This window comes from Notamacropus eugenii, chromosome 5 (assembly GCF_028372415.1).
Source record: "Notamacropus eugenii isolate mMacEug1 chromosome 5, mMacEug1.pri_v2, whole genome shotgun sequence".
Lineage (NCBI taxonomy): Eukaryota > Metazoa > Chordata > Mammalia > Diprotodontia > Macropodidae > Notamacropus > Notamacropus eugenii.
Genome location: NC_092876.1, coordinates 416,253,475 through 416,273,864, shown reverse-complemented (window position 1 = coordinate 416,273,864; position 20,390 = coordinate 416,253,475). Strand labels below are relative to the sequence as shown.

At 35.9% G+C, this 20,390-nt stretch overlaps 1 protein-coding gene and 1 pseudogene across 3 annotated transcripts in view; one reads left to right on the top strand and one right to left on the bottom strand.

Annotated features, from left to right (window-relative positions):
• Nucleotides 1-20,390, top strand: part of SLC37A1 (solute carrier family 37 member 1) — a 136,009-nt gene that overhangs the window by 93,690 nt on the left and 21,929 nt on the right. For all 3 annotated transcript variants that reach the window (XM_072614878.1, XM_072614876.1, XM_072614877.1), the window contains 4 exons: nucleotides 3,229-3,360; nucleotides 7,132-7,222; nucleotides 7,740-7,802; nucleotides 13,539-13,624. In XM_072614878.1, coding sequence (XP_072470979.1) covers nucleotides 3,229-3,360; nucleotides 7,132-7,222; nucleotides 7,740-7,802; nucleotides 13,539-13,624 — 372 coding nt within the window. The remainder of the gene's footprint in view (nucleotides 1-3,228; nucleotides 3,361-7,131; nucleotides 7,223-7,739; nucleotides 7,803-13,538; nucleotides 13,625-20,390) is intronic.
• On the bottom strand, nucleotides 18,148-19,064 carry LOC140503865 (ribonuclease P protein subunit p38-like; annotated as a pseudogene).

Sequence of the window (20,390 nt, the reverse complement as noted above, 5' to 3'; positions counted from 1 at the left end):
GCTTCACTTTTTTTCCTCTCACCTCTCCCCTTTTCCCCTCCATTGAAAAAGCTTTTTCTTGCTTCTTTTATGAGAGAGAATTTGCCCCATTCCATTTCTCCCTTTCTCTTCCCAATATATTACTCTCTCACTCCTTAATTTAATTTTTTAGATATCATCCCTTCCTATTCAACTCACCCTGTGCACTCTATCTATATATGTGTGTGTGTGTGTGTATAATCCCTCCAATTACCCCAATACTAAGAAAAGTTTCAAGAGTTACAAATATTTTCCTTCCATGTAGAAATGTAAATAGTTCAACTTTAGTAAGTCCTTTATGATTTCTCTTTCCTGTTTACCTTTTCATGCTTCTCTTGATTCTTGTGTTTAAAAGTCAGATTTTCTACTCAGTTCTAGTCTTTTCATCAAGAATGCTTGAAAGTCCTCTATTTCACTGAATGGCCATTTTTTTCCCCTGAAGTATTATACTCAGTTTTGCTGAGTAGTCTTCTTAGGGATTTTAGGACAGAAGTGATGCTGGGTACCCTAGTGGTGTCCATATTATCTGGATTCCCTGTGTTTAATTATATCATCATTTTTCTATTTCCTCCATTATACATTATTTCCACATTGTACTGTAATGCTTCAATGCAACATACACACACACACACACACACACACTCACACACACACACACGTGTGTGTGTGTGTGTGTGTGTGTGTGTGTGTGAGACCTTGTCTTTTTAATTTCAAACTCTGGCAGGTGTTAAGTTAAGAAGGATTTAGAGTGAAGCCTCTGCAATTGATTGATAGCAGCTTAGCTAAGTTGAGAGAGATTGAGAGAGGCTATGTTTTATTCATCCTTGTACCCTAACAGAATGATTTGCACATAGTAGGGGCTCAATAAATGTATATTGAACTAAATATATGCAAATTATGTTTTTAAAAGACTATTTATTTGTAATAAATGTTTCATAAAGATAATTACACAAGATTATCAGAGGCAGCCTAGCACTATGTGGATAGTGCAAAGACAGTCTGTGTGATGGACTGTGTGACACTCTGCAAACCACAGTTTCTTAGTATTCTAGAAAACTCTCCAAAACAATAAATTACATAATAACTAATAGTATACATTGGTAGTAGAAGTTCTCTACAGCTTTCTGGGAGTTCTCTGGAATGATGAAATTACAGGTCTAACAGAAAAAAGAAAACTATTGAGAAAAATTGGATCCTATTAGAAGACTACTGTCTAAGGAGTTCAATCAACCACTGCATTTATTAAGCATTCATCATGTGCTAGGCATAGGGATACAAATGCCAAGAATAAAACAGTTCCTCTTCTCAAGGAACTTGCATTATAAACAAAGAAAAACCAAGTACATGTGTAAGTCAAGAATATAAAAAGAGTAACTGCAAAGTAGCTCAACACAAAATAGCTAAGGAGTATGACCCATCAGTTGGAGGAATCAGGAAAACTTTCATGTAGAAGGTTGTACTTAATCTGTTACTTGATGGAAGAGAGCATCCTGTGAGGGGAAAGTGAGGAGAAAGAATATTCCTGTCATAGAAAACAGTCAGTGCAAAGTCCCAGAGACAGTAGATAAGAGTGCCATATCTGAGAAACAGGAGAAGGTCAGATTGGCCGGATCATGAGTATAAGATGGGGAACAATGAACAATAAGGTTATTGAGATAGGTTGAAGTCATGTTAGGAAGAGCTTCAAAAGTTAAACAGAGGAGTTTCTATTTGATCCTGAGGAAATAGGAAGCAGCTAGAGTTGATTGAGCTAACCAAAGAAGTTAGTGTTTAATCAGAGAGACAATAGAGAGTCCCTGGAATTTATTTAGAAAGGGAATAATAATGATCAAATCTGGGCTTAAGTATCCTCGCTGTGACATCAGTGTGGAAGATAGACTAGAGTGGGAAAAGACAATATGATGGGGAGATAAATTAGGGAAGTGCTGAAACCATCTGAGAGCCTAAATGAAAGTGAGGAGTTGAGGATGATTCCCATGTGATAAACCTGAGAAACTGAAAGAATAATGATGTCATTGACTGAAATAGGGACGTTTGGAAGAGGTATGTTTTTGGAGGTATTCCCAGATGATCAGTGAAAAGCTTAAAAGCCTACTTTGAAGCCACAGATGGATCTTGCATTAAGTCCCATAATACTGGGACTTAATACCGAGACTCTTAAGTGAGATCCATAGTTATGCAAAAGAATTCTGCCTGCCTATCCAGATGGCAAAAACTAAGAATGAAGAAAGTGTGTTTTCTAAACTTTGATGTACAATGAAATGGACAGTTCATAGATCTGTTCCATGAATACATAAATCTTGTTAGATGGAAAATTAATTGACTGAAATTTTAAAAGCTTAATGGATTGCCTTTGGAAAATCAGCTAATGATGCCAAAATACTCTTTGAAACAAAGTCCTCACAAAGTCCCAGTAATGTTATTATTGCTATAAAGCATTGACTTCACAGTTTAAAAAAAAAAAATTAATTTTTAAGTCACCGAAAGCTCAAAAGAAAGATTCCTAATAGAAGAGAATTGGATGCAGCATTTCAATAAGAAGTGTTACAAAAGATATTTCCTTATAAATATATAGCTGGAAAAGGAAGTGGGTTAATCACAGTGAAAGTGAGGTCTAACTAGTGTGCATCCTGCTTGTACCCACACAATGCTAAGTAGAGGAAGACTGACAACATATTGGGTAGAACCCCAATGGAGGATTTACTGGAAGACATGGAGAAGAGTCTCAAAAGATAAGTGTGTGTATTGGTCATGATCTTCATGATTTAAGAGAGTAACTACAGTGATGAAATCACAGATCTGTAGCATTGTAGAACTATTCTGATATCACACATAACATTATAAAAATATTCTGACACAGAAAGGGCTACTTCCTTAGCCAGTGTTTGCTCTAGTTTTCAGAAGATCCATTCATCAGTGTTGCTACATTTTCCAACAGCACAATTTATACTCCATCCAATCTGACAGTGCTGAGCAGCCCACCATTCAGGTTGCCTTCTTTTGGAGAACAGGACACACAGGATAGGCTCATATTCAACCTCCCAGCTATTAAAACCTTTTAACCTTTAAATTCCACATGAATAGTCTCTAAAAAGGTGAGGTCACCTCTGTACCATAATGAGATATTTGAGGGGAATATGAATGACAGAATCGGTGTTTGATAACTATTAATTAGAATATCTTTCTTCTTTAAATTGAATTTCTAAACAGGATCCAGAGATTCAGAGTTTGTTATCAGATGGCGAAAATGGTACAATTCCACCAAAGTTTGTGACAGTGCTACATGGTGATGGAGGAAATGGGATGGCAGCAATCAGTTTCCTAGGTGCCTTGAGAATACCTGTGAGTGTTTTTCTAGAAGGGATAAAAATGTATTCTTTGTGTCTACTTTCTAATATCATTTTATAATACACATTGATGAACAGTTTTGCTTGTCTTACTAAAAAAAAGTTTATATTTTATAAATTATATAGAGCAAAGAAAATCAATTTAGAATATCATGGTATGGTAGATATAGAAACACCCACATGGATGCAAATATAGAGATAGACATTTAATTTTATTAATGCTTAAAAAGGGGCATAAGAGTGTTGGTTTAAATAGTAAGAAACTTCTTAAATTCTCAACAGTTTTATATTTGTCAGGCTAATTTTTCCTTGCCATCTTAGAGTGCTAATGAAAGGTGTGTGAATCTGTGAAGTCCTGGATAAATTTAAGAAGGAAAAAGTTCTACAGCAAGAAACCATCGAAGAGATGTTTTAAGAAGTATAGAAGCCTAATAAATACTCTCAGATTCCCTTGGCACACTTCGTCGTGTGCTATGCATTCTTTGAACAAGGTTCCTGCTATCAGCAAAGTACAGAAAATTCCAGCAGAAGCATGTGAGGAATTCATTGGAATAATGAGGCAAAGCAGCATTCTTTTTTAAATCTCAGCAACTTTTTGCTACTGAGGAGCTCCAAGAATGTAATACAAGGGAATAGGGAGGAGGGGAATTACTCAGATACCAAAGAATGAGTTCCTGGTGGCTTAAATTTGTTTTTGTTAAAGCAATTTGACAAGACCAACAGGAACTTCAGGTACCAATAAAAAGATAATTAAATATTATTCAAATATTGTAAACTGTAGGATGGGGAAAAAGAGCAAAGGCAAAGATGACACATGGAGGACTAACGTGCTTTTTCAAAAGAAGCAATTAGATGGTAAAGGACATTGCTTTGTTCTACAAATATTCTATAAAATTTTCAAAAGGTTCTACCCTTCCCCTTGGAAATTTAACGCATTCAAAAGTGAGGAAACATGAACATAGATTGGGGAAACATAAAATATTCTGTTTGAGAGAGAAAATTCTGTTCATGCCAATTGAAACCAGATATCTCATTACTATTTTCCTTATAAATGATTACTACTTCCTGTATGCTAGGCACTGGGTGCCTAAGTACTAAGCCTTAGAAATAAGGTGCTAAGGTATGGGGAGAGGACAGGAACTCTGTCCCAGATGCTATAGTCGACTGGGCATATTATTATATTTACAGATGAATACAAGATATAGTGAGCCAGACAAAGAACTTCAAGTGTAGTACTCAAAGAATAGTCAAAGATGGAAAATGCTTTCAGCTAGTGGGGTCAGTAAAAGATATGTAAAAGACCACATTTGATCTGAGCCTTAAAGGAAGATAAGGCTTTTAAAAGGTGGGAATGAGAACAGGCATTACAAATATAAGATCTGAATCTGTACCTGTGTATAGAAGCAGGAGATTGTAGTCAAGTTGGAGGAATAGCTAGAGGTTCAGTTAGACTAAAACCTAGTTCATATAAAGGGGAATACTGTGAAATAATTAAATAACGAAATAGTTTTAAATAGCTTTGAAACACACACACACACATATACACACATATATAATATAATTGTCTATCTTGACACTTATCTTTCAATACCTAGACAACTATTTGTAGGTCTTTTATTGATCCACACTCAGACTATCTGATAAATAGCTCCAGTTGCCCTGTATATAATTATATAGGGGTGAGAACTGAGGTCTTATCAGGGAGAAGAGAAAGTTGTTTATATATGTGTGGTTTGGGGTTGTAATTCTTTCAGGGAGTTTTTATTAGGAATATATTATGCAGAGAGCACTGTTAGGCAATGGGGTGGGATACAAAATCTAGAAAACCCTAACCCTTCTTGAAGCTTATAGCTCATCAGGATAATAAGACACAGATGCTAAAACTACAGCATGCAGTATTATAAAATAAATGTACACTTTCAGCGTAAAAAATGAAGTTTTGTATAATGTTTGAAGAAGAAGTTAGAAGGCAACCAGGAGTGGATTTATAGAAAAATAGCATGTAGATTAGGCTTTTAAAGATTTGTAGAAGTTCAATAAGGAAAAGAGAGATAGGACATTGCAGACGTAAAGCAATAGTCTTAGCAAAAACATACTCTGAGGAAAGAGAATTGTATGATTTATTGGAATAGTGAGTGAATGACGGGAAGTAATATGAGATAAGATTAGGCTTCTGATTTCATTGGTATATGGAAATTCAGATGAGGAACTTCCACCAGTGCAAGTCATTCCGTCATCAGCAACTTGACCGTAGAGAATTGCCTGGAGCACTGACAGATTAAATGAATTGGCCAGTCATGAAGCTACCATGTATCAGAAATAAAACATGAATTCAGGTTTTCTGGACTTCTAAGCCTGCTCTCTCCACAACACTTAATTGCCTCTCTAAAATGAAATAAAGCTGAGTAGTGCCTAATTATAAAGGACCCTCAATACCGTGCAAAGAAGTTTTAAGTTTATTTGGTAGACAATCAGAGACAACTAAATATTTTGAGCAGAAGTAACCTGACCATATCTCTCGTTAGAAAAATTAATCTGTCAGTTACTTGAAAACTATTGGAGTAGGGGGAGACAGGAGGATGAAAGATCTATGGTTAGGTTACTGAAATAGTACAAGTAATATAGTCCTATAGTAGAGTAATAGAAGTAGAAATAAAAAAGAGAGGATGAATATGAAAGATGGGGAGATATAATCAGCAGGACTTCATAACTAATTCGATATGAGATATGAGAAAGAAGAGTCAGAAACCATCCCAAAGAAAACTGGGTGAATGATGAAATAATGAAGTTGGAAGAAAGGTTGAGTTTGAGGTCCTGGATATGAAATTGAAATGGAGATGTCCTTTAGTATTTGGAGATATGGATCCAGAGCCCAGAAAAGAGGTCATAAATGGAGATAAAGATTTGGTGGTTATCTGCATGGAAATAATACTTGAAACTGAGGGAGTGAACCAAGAGCTGTTAGAGAGCTAGGGAGAGAATCAGAAGTTTCTTAAGCCAAGAGAGGACAAATTTTCCAGTAGGAGTAAATGGTTATCAGTGTAAAAAAAGCAGAGGTCAAGGAGGATAAGTAATAAAAATTGAAAAAATTTTATTGGATTTGGTGATTGGGAGGTCACTGATGACATCTGAGAGAGCATTTTCTTTTTTTTTTCTTTTTTTTCTTTTTTCTTTTTTATTTTTAATGGTTTATGAGAGAGCATTTTCAATTAGCAGTCCCAGCAAAAGCCAAATTTTAGTGGCTGGAAGACATGGAGGCATCAAGTACAGGAAAAAAATTTAGAAAGTTTGGCAGTGAAAGGGGATAGTGATAAACTGTTAGCAAAATAATGCAGAATGGAGGGGGGGCTTTAATTGTCTAAATAATTCAAAGTTAATATAGAATATCTGTTGAACACGTAATAAATAGACTTAGTTCTCAATAAAAAAAAAAAGACTGTACATATTTTACTGATAGCCAGGTTTTTCATAATTACTTGAGATGAAAATCAGGCTTACAATCTTCTGTAACGATATTGGGACTGGGTCCTTAAAAACAGCAACGAGCTCTATGCTAGTATATATTATCTTTTGCTTGATCCAGTTCTTTGGATAGATTGTGCTAGGTTTTGATTTATTTTATTCTGATTTATAGATCAAGTGCTTTCAAAACCAACCTCAGAAGAAATTATTAAAGGAGGGAAATAAAATGTTGCTTAGTAAATTTACATAAACCTGATGAAAATGCAAAATAAAAAATATACCATTAGTTTTCTCTGTTTTTCAGGGAGTCATAGAGTTTTCTCTTTGTTTGTTATTTGCCAAGCTGGTCAGCTACACTTTTCTGTTTTGGCTGCCACTCTATATCACAAATGTAGGTAAGTATCCATTTTACTGGAGTTAGAAATATTTTTCTTTCTTAAGGCATCTATCATTCTGATGCAGCATCAATTTGGAATTAGGATACTTTTGATTCCTAGTCTTAGAATAAACGGCATTGCTAGAGCCACTTAAGTGTGAATCTGGAATACTAAATATTTAATGAATCCGGGACTATGAGACTAGCCCTTGAGAATGGGTTAATAATTGAACTATTCCTTTGGTTAGTGTTGTTTGTAGTAACTAACTCTGATGTTATACCTCCACATACAACATACATTTTAAAAAAATCATTGTAACTTATATTGGTAGTTTTAATAAAGATGTAGTCTTGAATAAGTCAAGATATTGTGATAAGTAATATATTCTTAATTTCAATATCATACTTGTAAATCAAGAAAATACACATAGCTCTAACTATTGTTTTTTGAAAAATTCCCTTCTTATGACTTTGCCCCTTGATTTTTGGAAGAAAGTCATCACATTAATCAAATCTTCTATTTGTCACTTAACTAGATCATTTTGATGCCAAAAAAGCTGGGGATCTCTCCACTTTATTTGATGTTGGTGGAATCATTGGTAAGTTTGTTGGGTTTTCCCCTTTTTGGACAGAAGCTAGCAGACATTTTATGGTCTCTCTTTGTGTGTTGGTTTTAATATAAAGCAGTGAATATCTCTCTTGAGATCCTGTACTGTTGAACTAGTCTCTTAATTTGATTGTATCAGGAATACCTAGATAGTCTTGGGGATGATTTTTCTGTAGGGTTTCTTAGAACAAGAAGTGAAGGTGGGTGTTTGATTTCCTGTGCTTTACAAATATTTCATTCCAAGTTCCACTAGGACAGATGATTTAATATTCATGCCTCATCTGTTTTGAGGATTTATATACAAAGGGCTAATGTTTTTCCAAAGTCAAAAGCAGTTCCCACCCAACATACATCTAAAACAACTCTGAGTGTCTTACTACCTCAAAATATAAGATCTAATCTACTTTGTCTTCATATGTCTTCAGAAGAAACTGGCAAGATACAGTATAACACTCAATTAGGAGCTGAGAAATAAGTTCGTACCCCTCTTTGTCACTAATTGGTAGTATGAACTTGGGCTATTCATTGCCTCTTTTTCCTCATCTTCCAAATGAGGAGATTAGATTGGATGATTTAAAAAGTCCCTTCCATTTCTCAGAAAATGCATTTCGATTACATTGTGATAAAATGTCAGCTGTGGTTGAGTATCTAGCCAATAAGTTTAGTAGAAAGAATAAAAAGGGAAGTAAAAAAGGAAAGAATAACAGAACACTGTTGGGAATAGATGGAGGGAGAGAGGTTGGTTTTTTTTCCCTGTGTGGAGGAATCACAAATACAATTTTTTTAGTGACATTCCAGGTAATAATAAAAATGTTGTACTATTAGTGACCCCAAGCAGAGATGTCAAACAGTTGGAGACCTATAGCACTCCTGAGTGTAGCCTGAATCAGATCAAAATATAATCAGAAAAGATTTAACAAATAAATAAAAATGCAATAAAACACAGATAGCTTTCCATCTTAAGTCAATAAATATAGGGGCCTCAGGCATCCTTATGTATATAGTTCAGGGGACTCAATTCTATTTGAGTTTGACAGCTAATAAGTGTCAGAGGCTAGATTTGAACTCTGGTCGTCTTGGCACTGAGCATCTAACTGTCTTAAAATGTACAAGAAAATATAAACTCTTTTGGTTTCATTTTTCTGACCATTTACCTGCCTATCCTTCTTAGACAGTACAATTGATCTTAAGCTACTTCATCATCATTAATTTTTTGTGAGTGAATGATTGGTGATTTAATTTATGTAGGGAACTCCAAGTGAGGATGTCTCCTACCAAGGCAAATCTAGAAGTATTCTGTAGCTTGTTATCTTAGAGTTGCCTGGGGTACTGGGAAGGTAAATGACTAGCAAAGGAGTCACAGTCAGTACAAGTGGACTTGAATTCAAATCTTCCAGGATGGACAAACCTTCTTTCACTTATACCTTTCCCTTCTATGTCCAATCAGTCATTTAGCACTCACTAGGAGCTGATTCACTGGGCTGACCCTGCAGCCCTGGTCATCCTTTCTAGTGCCTTGTTTCTAAGTCACTGCTCATGGTGGGTGTAGTTGGAATAATCTTTGCACTTCTTTTCCACATTCAGATTTTCTCTACCATCATCACTCAGCCACTTCTCCTTTGAGTTTCATTCTATCCAAATTGATCCACCATTGCAAATCCTGGCCTTTCTCTACTGATGCCCAGGACATTCACCTTCTTTTCTCAATGAGTTTGGTGCATGATTGACAGTCTTTCTCCACCACCAATTCCTGCCCTAATGCAAGCGGACTTCAACATACATGTTGATGTTTCCTTGAGTGCCTTAACTTGCCTGTTCTTCAATCTACTCTACCCCAACTACAGACAAGTGACAGACAAGGGTCACTGATGTTGCTATCAGACACAAGTGTTCTACATCCATTTTTGTGAGCTGATACATACTGGCTATGACTGTGAGGAAACTGCTTTATCTCACAGGGCTCCACATAGCTTATTAAGATTAGAAATTCCAGAAAAGATGGTAGCCTGCAATGGTAAAAGGAGTTCTCTCACCTGGGAGTTTCCTATATCTATGAAATCACAAGTCCAGTCCCAATACTCAGGAGGACATACATACATACAGACATTTGTGTGTGTGTATAACTACATACATACAGACAGACAGACATGTGTGTGTATAACTACATACATACATACATACACATATGTATATATAATATATACACATATATGTATATACACATACACATATATGTGCAAAACACATTCAAAGTAGGTTCCAGGTAAACTTAGGTGGTAAGGTGCTAGCAGCTGTGGCACTGATTTTTAAAGAAAGTTGAGGATTCTAAGGAGTGGAGGTGAGAGGGAGGGGCATGGCGGACGGCTTGTGCAAAGGCAATTAGAAGGGACATAGAGTGTTGTGTTGGGGAACAAATAGGCTACAACTATATTGCTGGAGCATAGAGTATATGGAGGATAGTAATGTCTTATAGGACTTCTAGATTGCAAAGTGCTTTAAATGCTAGATAGGAATTAATATTTCATTCTAGAGGTAATAGGGAGTTAGTGGAGTTTATTGAATAGGAGAGTGACATGGTTAGACTCAAGCTTTAGGAAAAATCAATTCAACAGCCGTGTGGACAGAAGATTGGAGTGCGGAAAGGTCTGAGTTAGAGAGGCCCATTAGGACACTCTTATAATCAGTTAGGTGAAAAATTATGAGGGTCTATACTATAATGAAGCCTGTATGAATAGAGAAAATAGGTTGTATAGGACACATGTTGCTGAGAAAGGAATACATTTTCTCAAGTCATTAGATATGTGGAGTCAATGAGAATAAGGAGTTAAGGATGACACTTGGGTTGTGAACATGGGTGAATAGAAATACGGCTGTGCTCACGACAATGACTGGGAAGTTTGGAAGGGGATGGGTTATGAGGAAAAGATGAGTACTATTTTAGACATAAGTACACATTAGCAGTGGAACGTCCCATTCAAAATGTCCAAAAAGCAGTTTGTATTTTGGAGTTGTAGCTTAAGACAAAGACTAAGGATGGAAATATGGATATATGGATCAGTTCTGAGTTGAGATGAGAGTTGAACCATGGGAGCTGATGAAATCACTAAGTGAGAAATTACAAAGGAAAAAAAGAGAGAAGACCCAGGGCAGAATCTTGGGGGTCTTTCACAGTTGGTGGGAGTGATGTAAATGAAAATCCAGCAAAAGCTGAGAATACACCATGAGATAAGATAGAAGGAGAACAAAAAAAAAAAAAGAGCGATGTCAGGGAGGATAAAATATTCAGGAGGAAAAGGTGGTAAGTAGTGTCAAATGTACAGAGAGGTCGAGAAGGATAAGGATCAAGAAAAGGCCATTTGATTTAACAGTTAAAAGACATTATTGGTAACTTTGTAGAGAGAAGTTTCACTTGAATGATGAAGCCAGATTGCAAAGTCTGGAAAAGAGTGAGAGGAGAAGAAGTAGAGGCAGCAAGGGTAGACACTGTTTTCAAGTTTAGCTGAGAAAAAAGATATAAAACAATAACTAGCATAGATGACAGAAACAAATGACAGTATTTTAAAGATGGAGAAAGTTTGAGCATGTTCATAGACAGAAAAAATCTATTTTAGAAACCATTAGACAGGGAGAGATTAAATATTAGGAGGGAAGAAAAGAGTCCATGAAGATCTATGAGGAATCTGTGGAGAACTCAGATAGGAAGGGGGTAATGAGAAACTCCACAAGTGCTACATAAGCAAGAAACCATATAACCTAACAAGAATTATATGAAGAGTTTTGAGGGGCTGGTGAGTACAATATATTTTGGAAAGACTATTTCCCTTAATGCGTGAAGAGAATTCAAGTACATGGGCCACGTCTATTGCCCAAATACATTAGGGGTAGATTCATAAGAGTTTTCTAAATGCAGCTAATGGGGCATAGAGAGATGTCTCTGGAAAGACCAATTTCTGCCTGCAAGGATCAGGAGAAAGAGTTATATACCTGCCTGCTCTGTTCTCCCCTAAGAAGGAAGGGTACTACGGGGAAGGTGATGTAGTTCCTACTATGTGTCAGGCATTGTGTTGCTAAGTACTTTCACACATACTGTCTCATTTTATCCTTATAACGACCATGAAACATGGGTGCTATTATTATCCTCATTTTATAGTTGAGGAACCTGAGACAGAGATGAGGTGACTTGCCCAGTGCCTCATAGCTAGTGTCTGAGGCCAGGTTTGAACTTAAGGCTTCCTGACTCTAGAATCAATGTTCTATCTATTGCACCACCAATTAGGCTAAAATTTCATTTAGCTTTACAACTCCACCTAAATATTGCTAGTCAAGGGGAATTATTGTTTAGGTCCGAGCTACTTTGCTGGTTGATGTTTCTTATAGGGTAGGGGAACCCCAACCTTCCCATCACATGCAATTTACATAAAAGACTATCCCAAATAATAATGTCTACACCCATTTCTCCAAGCAGATAAAAATGGAGAACAGAAAAAGTATACAGATTAGAATATACCAGACAATACACAGAGTGAATGAGCTCTCCCTCTGGGAGTGAGATATCATCGCTTAACCAAGGGAGAGAGAACCCTGTTTTATCCAAGGGAAAATTCCCCAAATATCTTTAGGGAAGAAAGCTAGAAATTAGGGAAATGTTGAGAAGCTATTTCCCCCATAGGTTCTTTGTCTCCATGGGTCTCTCCCTGAAGAGACTCTGAAACCATATGTGTCCTCTCTTGAAGCAGGAAGCAAGAAGAATGTCTCTCCCTCTCTAAAGCTCTTGTGGCAACTCTGCCTCATGTAGGTACCCAGCATTGATTCATCATTCTCATAATCAATGAGAAGTCTTATGCAAGTGACTTGAAACCTGAGTTACACTAAGACTAATCTGGTATACTTTCTAAGAAATTAAATTTAATCTTTATCTTGAGGGCAAATACTCTTTCAAGACTTGTACTTTAATATCACAAATAAAATTGAGATTGTGTTTCCAGACAAGGGAAGAGGAATCATATACACATACTGTTATGCTGAAGGATTGAAGTGATCCAGTCTGTGACACTGGTCTCAGCCAAAATAGTGTGAATGATTATATATATCTTTGCTTTCTTACTGATTCTACATGTTAATAGATTTTAAAAGTTCTAAAAGTTTAATATTTAGATTTAGAGAAATAAGAATATTACTGATGGAAATTTTTTCCTAACTAAATTATGATTATTTAATGAACTGGAATGAGCTAATTAAGTAATCAATGAGAACATGATTAAAATATATTAATAAGAAATAAGTTATCACAACATACCCATTAATCATCAAAAATTTCAGAAGGTTAAAAGTAGAATGATTTAAGTGGCAGGCTTAGGTTGGGTGACCTACACATAAGAATGGTCAGACTTCAGACCCTGTTTAGTCTTTCTATGATAGCTAATAATAACAGCTAACGTTTATATAACACTTAAGATGTGTCAGGAACTGTGTTGAGTGCTTTACAATTATTGTTTCAGTTTATTCTTACAACAATCCTAAGAGATAGGCATTATTATAACCCTCATTTTAAAGATAAGGAAACTGAAGCAAATAGGAGTTAAGTGACTTACCTAGGATCACACAACTATTTGAACTCAGGTCTTCCTAAGTCAAAGCCCTGTGCTCTATTCGCAGGGCCACCTAGCTGCTCCATGTGAAGCATACATTCTTAACAGTATGCTTCAATTATCTTTTTCTCTTTTTTCAGGTGGAATCTTGGCAGGTGTGATCTCTGATAGGCTGGGAAAGAGGGCTTCTACCTGTGGATTAATGCTGTTGCTAGCAGCTCCAGCGGTAAGAATTTGAGATCCTAATCTGCTTCTGTGGTAGTGGCACATTGGTAGTTGAGGCACCATCATTTTTTTAGTTTCAGTATGTCAGCATAATTGGCTGTAGACTTCCAAGTTGGTATACTTGATTCTGCCTTAAAGGCAAAGAGGGCAAGGTGATGCTTGACTAGTTTGCTAAGATACTAACTAGGGCTGTTTTTTTTTTCCTAAAGTTCATTCCCATGACAATATGTCAATTGGAAATTGACATATTGACCCAAAAGAATCTCATAGACTCACAAGATCTAAAAGTTGGCTTTCCTCAGATGGCTTATAAAAGAATATTAGTTGCTCTGTATGTAGGATGGAATGTGTGCTATAGTAACACGATAGAAGTCCTAAGGCTTCTGAAGGTTCCTTTCAGTTGTTTTTTCCTTTGCTTTTTATGTAAAAGCATCTATTCAGAATTCAAGCGGAAACTGTTAGTGTTTGGCATAGAGAAAACAAAAACTTACAAGTTATTTCCAAATACAGACTGTTCTCACTTTATATACACTTGCATTACACATATTCAACTTTAAAAAAAAGAATTCTGAAAGAAATCCACATTAAAAAAAACTAACTTTAATGTACAATTCTGTGTGCTTGCTCTCTCTGTCTCTGTCTCTGTCTCTGTCTCTGTCTCTGTCTCTCTCTCTCTCCCCTTCTGCCCCTCAGCTCAGCAGCCTCCCTTATCCCCACAAAAAAACTTTTTCAAAAACCTAAACTGCTCCAAGTAAAAGAAAAAAAAAGAAAGAGAGACTGCCACCAGGGCATCACACTGAGAGAAGATACCTTTCTCCTGCTCCACCTACCTGCTCATGTGTCCAGCTCCCACGTGTCTGTCTTTCATCAGATCATGCTTGGGTGCCGTGTGTCTGTCCCTAGGCCCTCCCATGTCAGCTGTCCTCTCCTGTTTGTGTCCATGTCTGACCTCCACATGTCTCTTCAACTCCCCCCCACCACCACCATAAGCTTATAGATATAACTGTAGTATTTTTAAATACCCACAAGTTCATTCATGTAAGCATTCCCTCCACTAAGCAGATCAAAACCCCTCCTCACCTTAGTAATTTCACAATTGAACGAGGCCAAAAACTAGCTTGGTGGCTAACCTTTTGGTGGTAAGCTGAGCCTCTCCAGACTTATGTAAGGCTGCTCCATGAACTATAGATACGTAGTCTTTCTTATACTCAAAAAAAAAAAGTCAAAAGGGAGCTTGGAGGACATTTACAAAACATCCAGAATATTCCTAAGACATGGTCATCCACTTTCTGCCTTAAACATCCACTGAAGAGAGCAGCCCATTATGTTTTCAGAGAGTTCTAATGATTAAAAAATTGTTTTTATTTTCACATCATCTAAGTCTGCTCAGAAACTTTCATCCATTTCTCTTAATTCTATCCTCTGAGGCCAAGCAGAAAATGTATAGTCTCTTCTCCCATATGAGAGCCCTTCAAATACTTGAGTACATCTGTCATGTCCACTCTAATTCTCTTCACCATGCTAAACCTTCCCAGTTCACTAATCAATCCTCCCATGGTATGTTCTCCAGTCCTATCACCATCTTGGTCATACACATATTCCAATTTGTCTGCGTTCTTCCTAAAACATGTTGTCCAGAACTGAGCATAATATTTAAGATGTTGCCTGAGCAGGGTAGAGCACAGAATTGTTACCTCCTTCACTCTGGACATTATGTCTTTCTTAATACAACTTTGGATAGCATTAACTTTTTCAGTGGTCCTAGCCCACCTATTATGATCCACTAAAGCCATTTATTTTTCAAACATTTTATTATGGTAAATTTTACAAACATCACTAAATTAAAATTTTCTTAGAAAAAGAATGGAAAAGAATATTACATATGACACCATGAATTTCTATTACATAGTTTGGATTTTAAAATACACACATCTATGTATTCTTTAAACTTAGCATGAGTTCCAATGCTTCTCTGTTTAAGTCCTCTTCTGAAATTCCCTCTCCTTTCTTCTACGCATGTTTTTAATATTTAATTTTAATTGATGCTTGTTTCTTCTTTTTTTATCATTATCATTATTCCCTTAATTCCCCCACAATTCTCTGCCTTCCAAAGGAAAATAAAATCCTTCCCTTGTAATAAGTTTTTCAGCTCAAAGATGGCATATGTGTGGACATGCATGTACTGAAAATGTTTGAGAATTTATGTCAGTTTTCATCTGTCTGAAGAGGCAGCTAGATGGTGCCATAGGTAGAACACTGGCCCTGGATTCAGGAGGACCTGAGTTCAAGTCTAGCCTCAGATACTTGACGGTAGCTGTGTGACTCTGGGCATGTTACTTAACCACAATTGCCTCATTAAAAAAATAATCATACCTTTCATCTGTCTGCCAAGATATAAAAAACATTATTTCTTGTCAGTCCTTCACAGTTGTTTTCTTTTGTATTTTTGAAATCATTACATGGACTGCTTCCCCATTTTGCTTCTTTGACTATGCATCAGTTCACTCAAGTACTCTTAGAGTTATTTCTATGAAACCATTCCTTTTGTCATTTTTTAATGACAAAGACTCCTTAATGTATTTGTTCATTCTTCCAAATGATGGACATCTTCTTAATTTCTAATTATTTGTTCCCAGATCTTTTTCACAGGAACTGCTGTCTGGCCACAAGGTCCCACCCTCCATACCTGTGGAACTGATTTTTCTGACCCCTACTGTAAAATTTTATGCTTATCCCTGTTCAATGCCATCTCATTAGATAAAGAGTATCCTTCTGGCCGATTGAGTTCTTGTGGGAATTGGACTGTGTAATTCATGCTTTAAATAGCCCTCAAAACTTGGTATCATTTGCAGAGTTAACAAGCATGCCATCTTACAAGTCATTGATAAAAATTAAGAGTGCAAGGCTACTTAGGTTCCTAGGCCATTCCGCTGGATATACTTCCCCAGGCTAACATTAATGACTAATCTTTGTGTCAAATCCTTCAACTGGTTCAAAATCTACCTATTTTATGCTTTAGCACAGTGGTATCAAATTAAAATAGAAAGAGATACATGTGGACAGCATATTGACTTAGAAAACCACAAATTGACATTGTCTGTGTCATATTATGTTTTTATTTATTTTGTTAAACATCTCCTAATTATATTTTAATCTGGTTGATGCCACACTGGCTCTTGGCAAGGGGAGTTTGACATCTCTGTTTTAGCTCACACCTCTGTTTTATCTGATAGCATGAGACACTTTGTCAAACACACTTATGACCTGAAGTTAGAGTGATGCTCAGAACCTTTTCAACTTGCCAGAATTTGCATTTTGCTGACAAAACATTCAAGAACCCTAAAACTCGACACTTTACTGCACCACAATGGATTGTATTCCCCCCTATTTTCAATGCTAATGCAGTATAAAACTTGATGCAATTAACTGAATATCTGTAAAGTATAAAATGTAGTTTCTGTTGGGGAAAAGGGAGAGCACTGACTCAGACTCTTAAACCTACTGCTACTTAACTCCCACCTCTGCACAGAAAAAAGTACAATTTCAGTAGATGTGACTGTTCTGGAAGGAAGAGTTTTAAAAAGGAATAAAATAGCTGTAAGAAAATGATAAAGAAAAGCTGTCTAAATCTATATAGTAATCCTATTGGAACATTTGGACAGGTTATCTAGACCATTTCCTCTCTCAAATTAGATTCTGCCTAAAAATTGGTCCAAATGGAAGTATTCTACTTTTAAAACTATGTAAGGAAAAACATTTCCTTAACCTCCACTACTAACTTAGATTCTTTGCTCTTTCTCCAAATAAATCCCTTTTCTTCCCATTTCTTTTCTGCTATACCTGAAATCGATGTCTTTTTATTCTCCCTAATATAGATGGAAAATAGCCATACTGGATATTTCACCTGATAAGTGTTTGTTTACGAAGACATTTTTATTAAGGTCACTTATTAACCATCCTTTCCACAAGTAGAGTACTTACTGTTCTTACATCCTTTTTCAGATCTTTCTGTCTTTTACCTTATGTTTAGTGTTCTATTCTTTTTCTTTTAGCTTCTTCATATTACTCTTTGAACCTAGAACTGGACATAACACTTTAATAAGTGTTCATTATTTCTGTGAGATGAAATAAGGAAGGTAAAGGTGAATATGTGTTGACATATTTATTCCTGTTTTTTTTAAAAGTCTTTGGTTTAGAGATATTTTTTAATAATAGGAGTACTAGGAGAAGAAAAAAACTGGCTAATGTTTCATAATAATATTACTTTTAAGATTTGCAAAATTTACAACCACAGATAAAATTTCAGAGTTGAAATGAACTTCAGGGGCCATTTATATAATGTGTAACTAAGAACCTCGTCAATATCACCAACAAATTGCTATATATCTTCTGAAGAAAAACTACAGGGAGGAGCAATCCACTATCTTCTGAAGAAGTTACCTTTTGAATAATTCTTAATTTTTTTTCCATTTTTAGAAATTAGTTTTAATTATGAATGTTTTATAAGTTACATTCCACATTATTTTACAGTGTTGTTTTTTTTTTATTGTTTTGTGGCTTCCTTATCTTATTGGGATTTGGAATCAGTTTCTTTATTTTTAGGGGCTGTAAAGTTACAGTAGAAGTATCTTGCTGACATTCAACAAGTTTCCGCTTATTTTTAGTAAGTTCTTCAAAGGAGGTTTCTAAAACACTTGGATCTTGCATTTCTGAAGTTTCACATTCTGTATCTTCCAGGGAATCTTTAGTTTTGTCTTGAAGCCATGGCACGTATAAACTTAGGTACCCTGGGATTTATGGCTTTTAGTTCGTCAGCAAAGGCTTCGATGTTTTTTCTGAAACCCAGAGCTAGAACACACTTTAAACCAATAACAGGTGCAACGCTATCACTAAGGCGAGGAACCTGGCAAGCAGGTACATCTCTGCTGACACTCAGCTGATCAGGTGGGAGGTCATCATAGCAGGTTTGACAGATTTGCACGCTAGAGCCAAAAGAAGTTCATTTTTCTCTCAAGTTCTGGTAACTTCATTAATTCCAATAGCAAGTTGTCTCCTGATATGCACAGGAGTCCATCCTGGTACTTTCTGGCTGATTTCTGTTTCTTTTTTCTTTGGAACTTCATCATTATCCACAGTACCCTTTTCTTTGGTTTGTCTTTTTGAAAAAGTCTGTTTTTTCTTCTTTTAATTCTCAATCTTTTGAAGTCCAACATGTTTAAATCTTTCTTCCAGTGTCTGTAATATGAAGTACGTATCATCTCTTTCCAAAGTACTCCAGTTGATAGCGTATGGGTTATTTAGCGATGTCCTTACAGTAAATGATTTTGCTTTTCATATCGATCCTTTCCCTGAGGCTGCAGCCATCTCAAATGTTCCTTGACACCAAAAAGTGCAGGGTTCCTTCAGCTCTGGTGGTTTTTAATAATTCTTAATTTTTTAAGGAAATTTCTTCTGAAATCTAACACTGTCATTTCTACCCATTTTTCCTAGTTCTGTACTTTTAAATCTTCACATCATTTTCAGGTTAACTGTTTTCTAGTTAGTTATGCCTCTCCTAACTTATATGTGTAAAGTTAATTTTTTTAAAATAAAATGAAAATCTTTATATTTATTCTCCTTCAATTCAATCTTATTAGATTCAGCCTATCATTTTCAGTAATAGCAACAACTGTAACTGACATATCTATAAATTGAAGGGTTACAAAGTATGTATCTCTTTAAATTGTAGTATGGTGAGAAAAGCACAGAATCTGCCATCTGAGGGCCTGGGTTCAAATCCCATATTTGCCACTACTGTTTAACCCTTGTGAACACTAATTTCTCCATCTATAAAATGAGAATGTTAGACCAAATAACCTATAAGGTGCCTTCCAGCTCTAAATATGTGAATCCATTCTTCAACATTATCAGCTTTGTTATCATCTGAAAATTTGATAAATATATTCATTTCATCTTCATCCAATTTCATTGAATAGAAATAGATATTCATAGACTACCTGGGTGCCAAGGATAGATTTCTTGACTACTCTACTAGATATTTCTTCAAGTTAATACAAACTCACTAATCACCACTCATATTAATATATCACATCATATTAATATTAATCACATTAATATTAATATTAACCGCATCATATTAATATGGTATACTAATACCATAATTTGGGTATGTTCATCCAAAGAGTGATAATCTTACCTAATTATACTATCATCTAGCTGATATGTCTCCATATTTTCCACAACTATAATGTTGTAAATGTTATCAAATGTTTTGTTCAAATATAGGTATTTCAGCAAGATACCAGACTAAAATGTATCTTATTCACGCTTTCCCTCAAAACAATAAGATGTTTCAAATAAAGCAAAGAGACGATCAGAAAAAGAAGACGGGAAAGGAGTTCCAAAACAGGAGAGAAAAAAGAATGTATTTTATATAAATAAAAAAAGGAGAAAAAATTCTCCTCATTGAGTTTTTTGTGCCCACCCACCCTATCCTACCACAGTGATTGACAGGAAGTAAAGGTGGCCCTAGTGGCTCCAGAAACAGATGAAAGGTGAGAATGGCAACAAGTGGAGTTATCCTCCACCAGTCATTCTATTTCTAATTGTTACCAACTGTCCATTCTTTATATGCTATGATCTCCACATTCTGGTCTTTCTGTTCCTTCTTATCTCCCTTCCCCATGACTTTAGACCCTTTGCAATGAATTCCATGTGGTGGTATCTCCAATTGTTCCAAAGTCAGGGGAAGGCTAAAATAAACATCA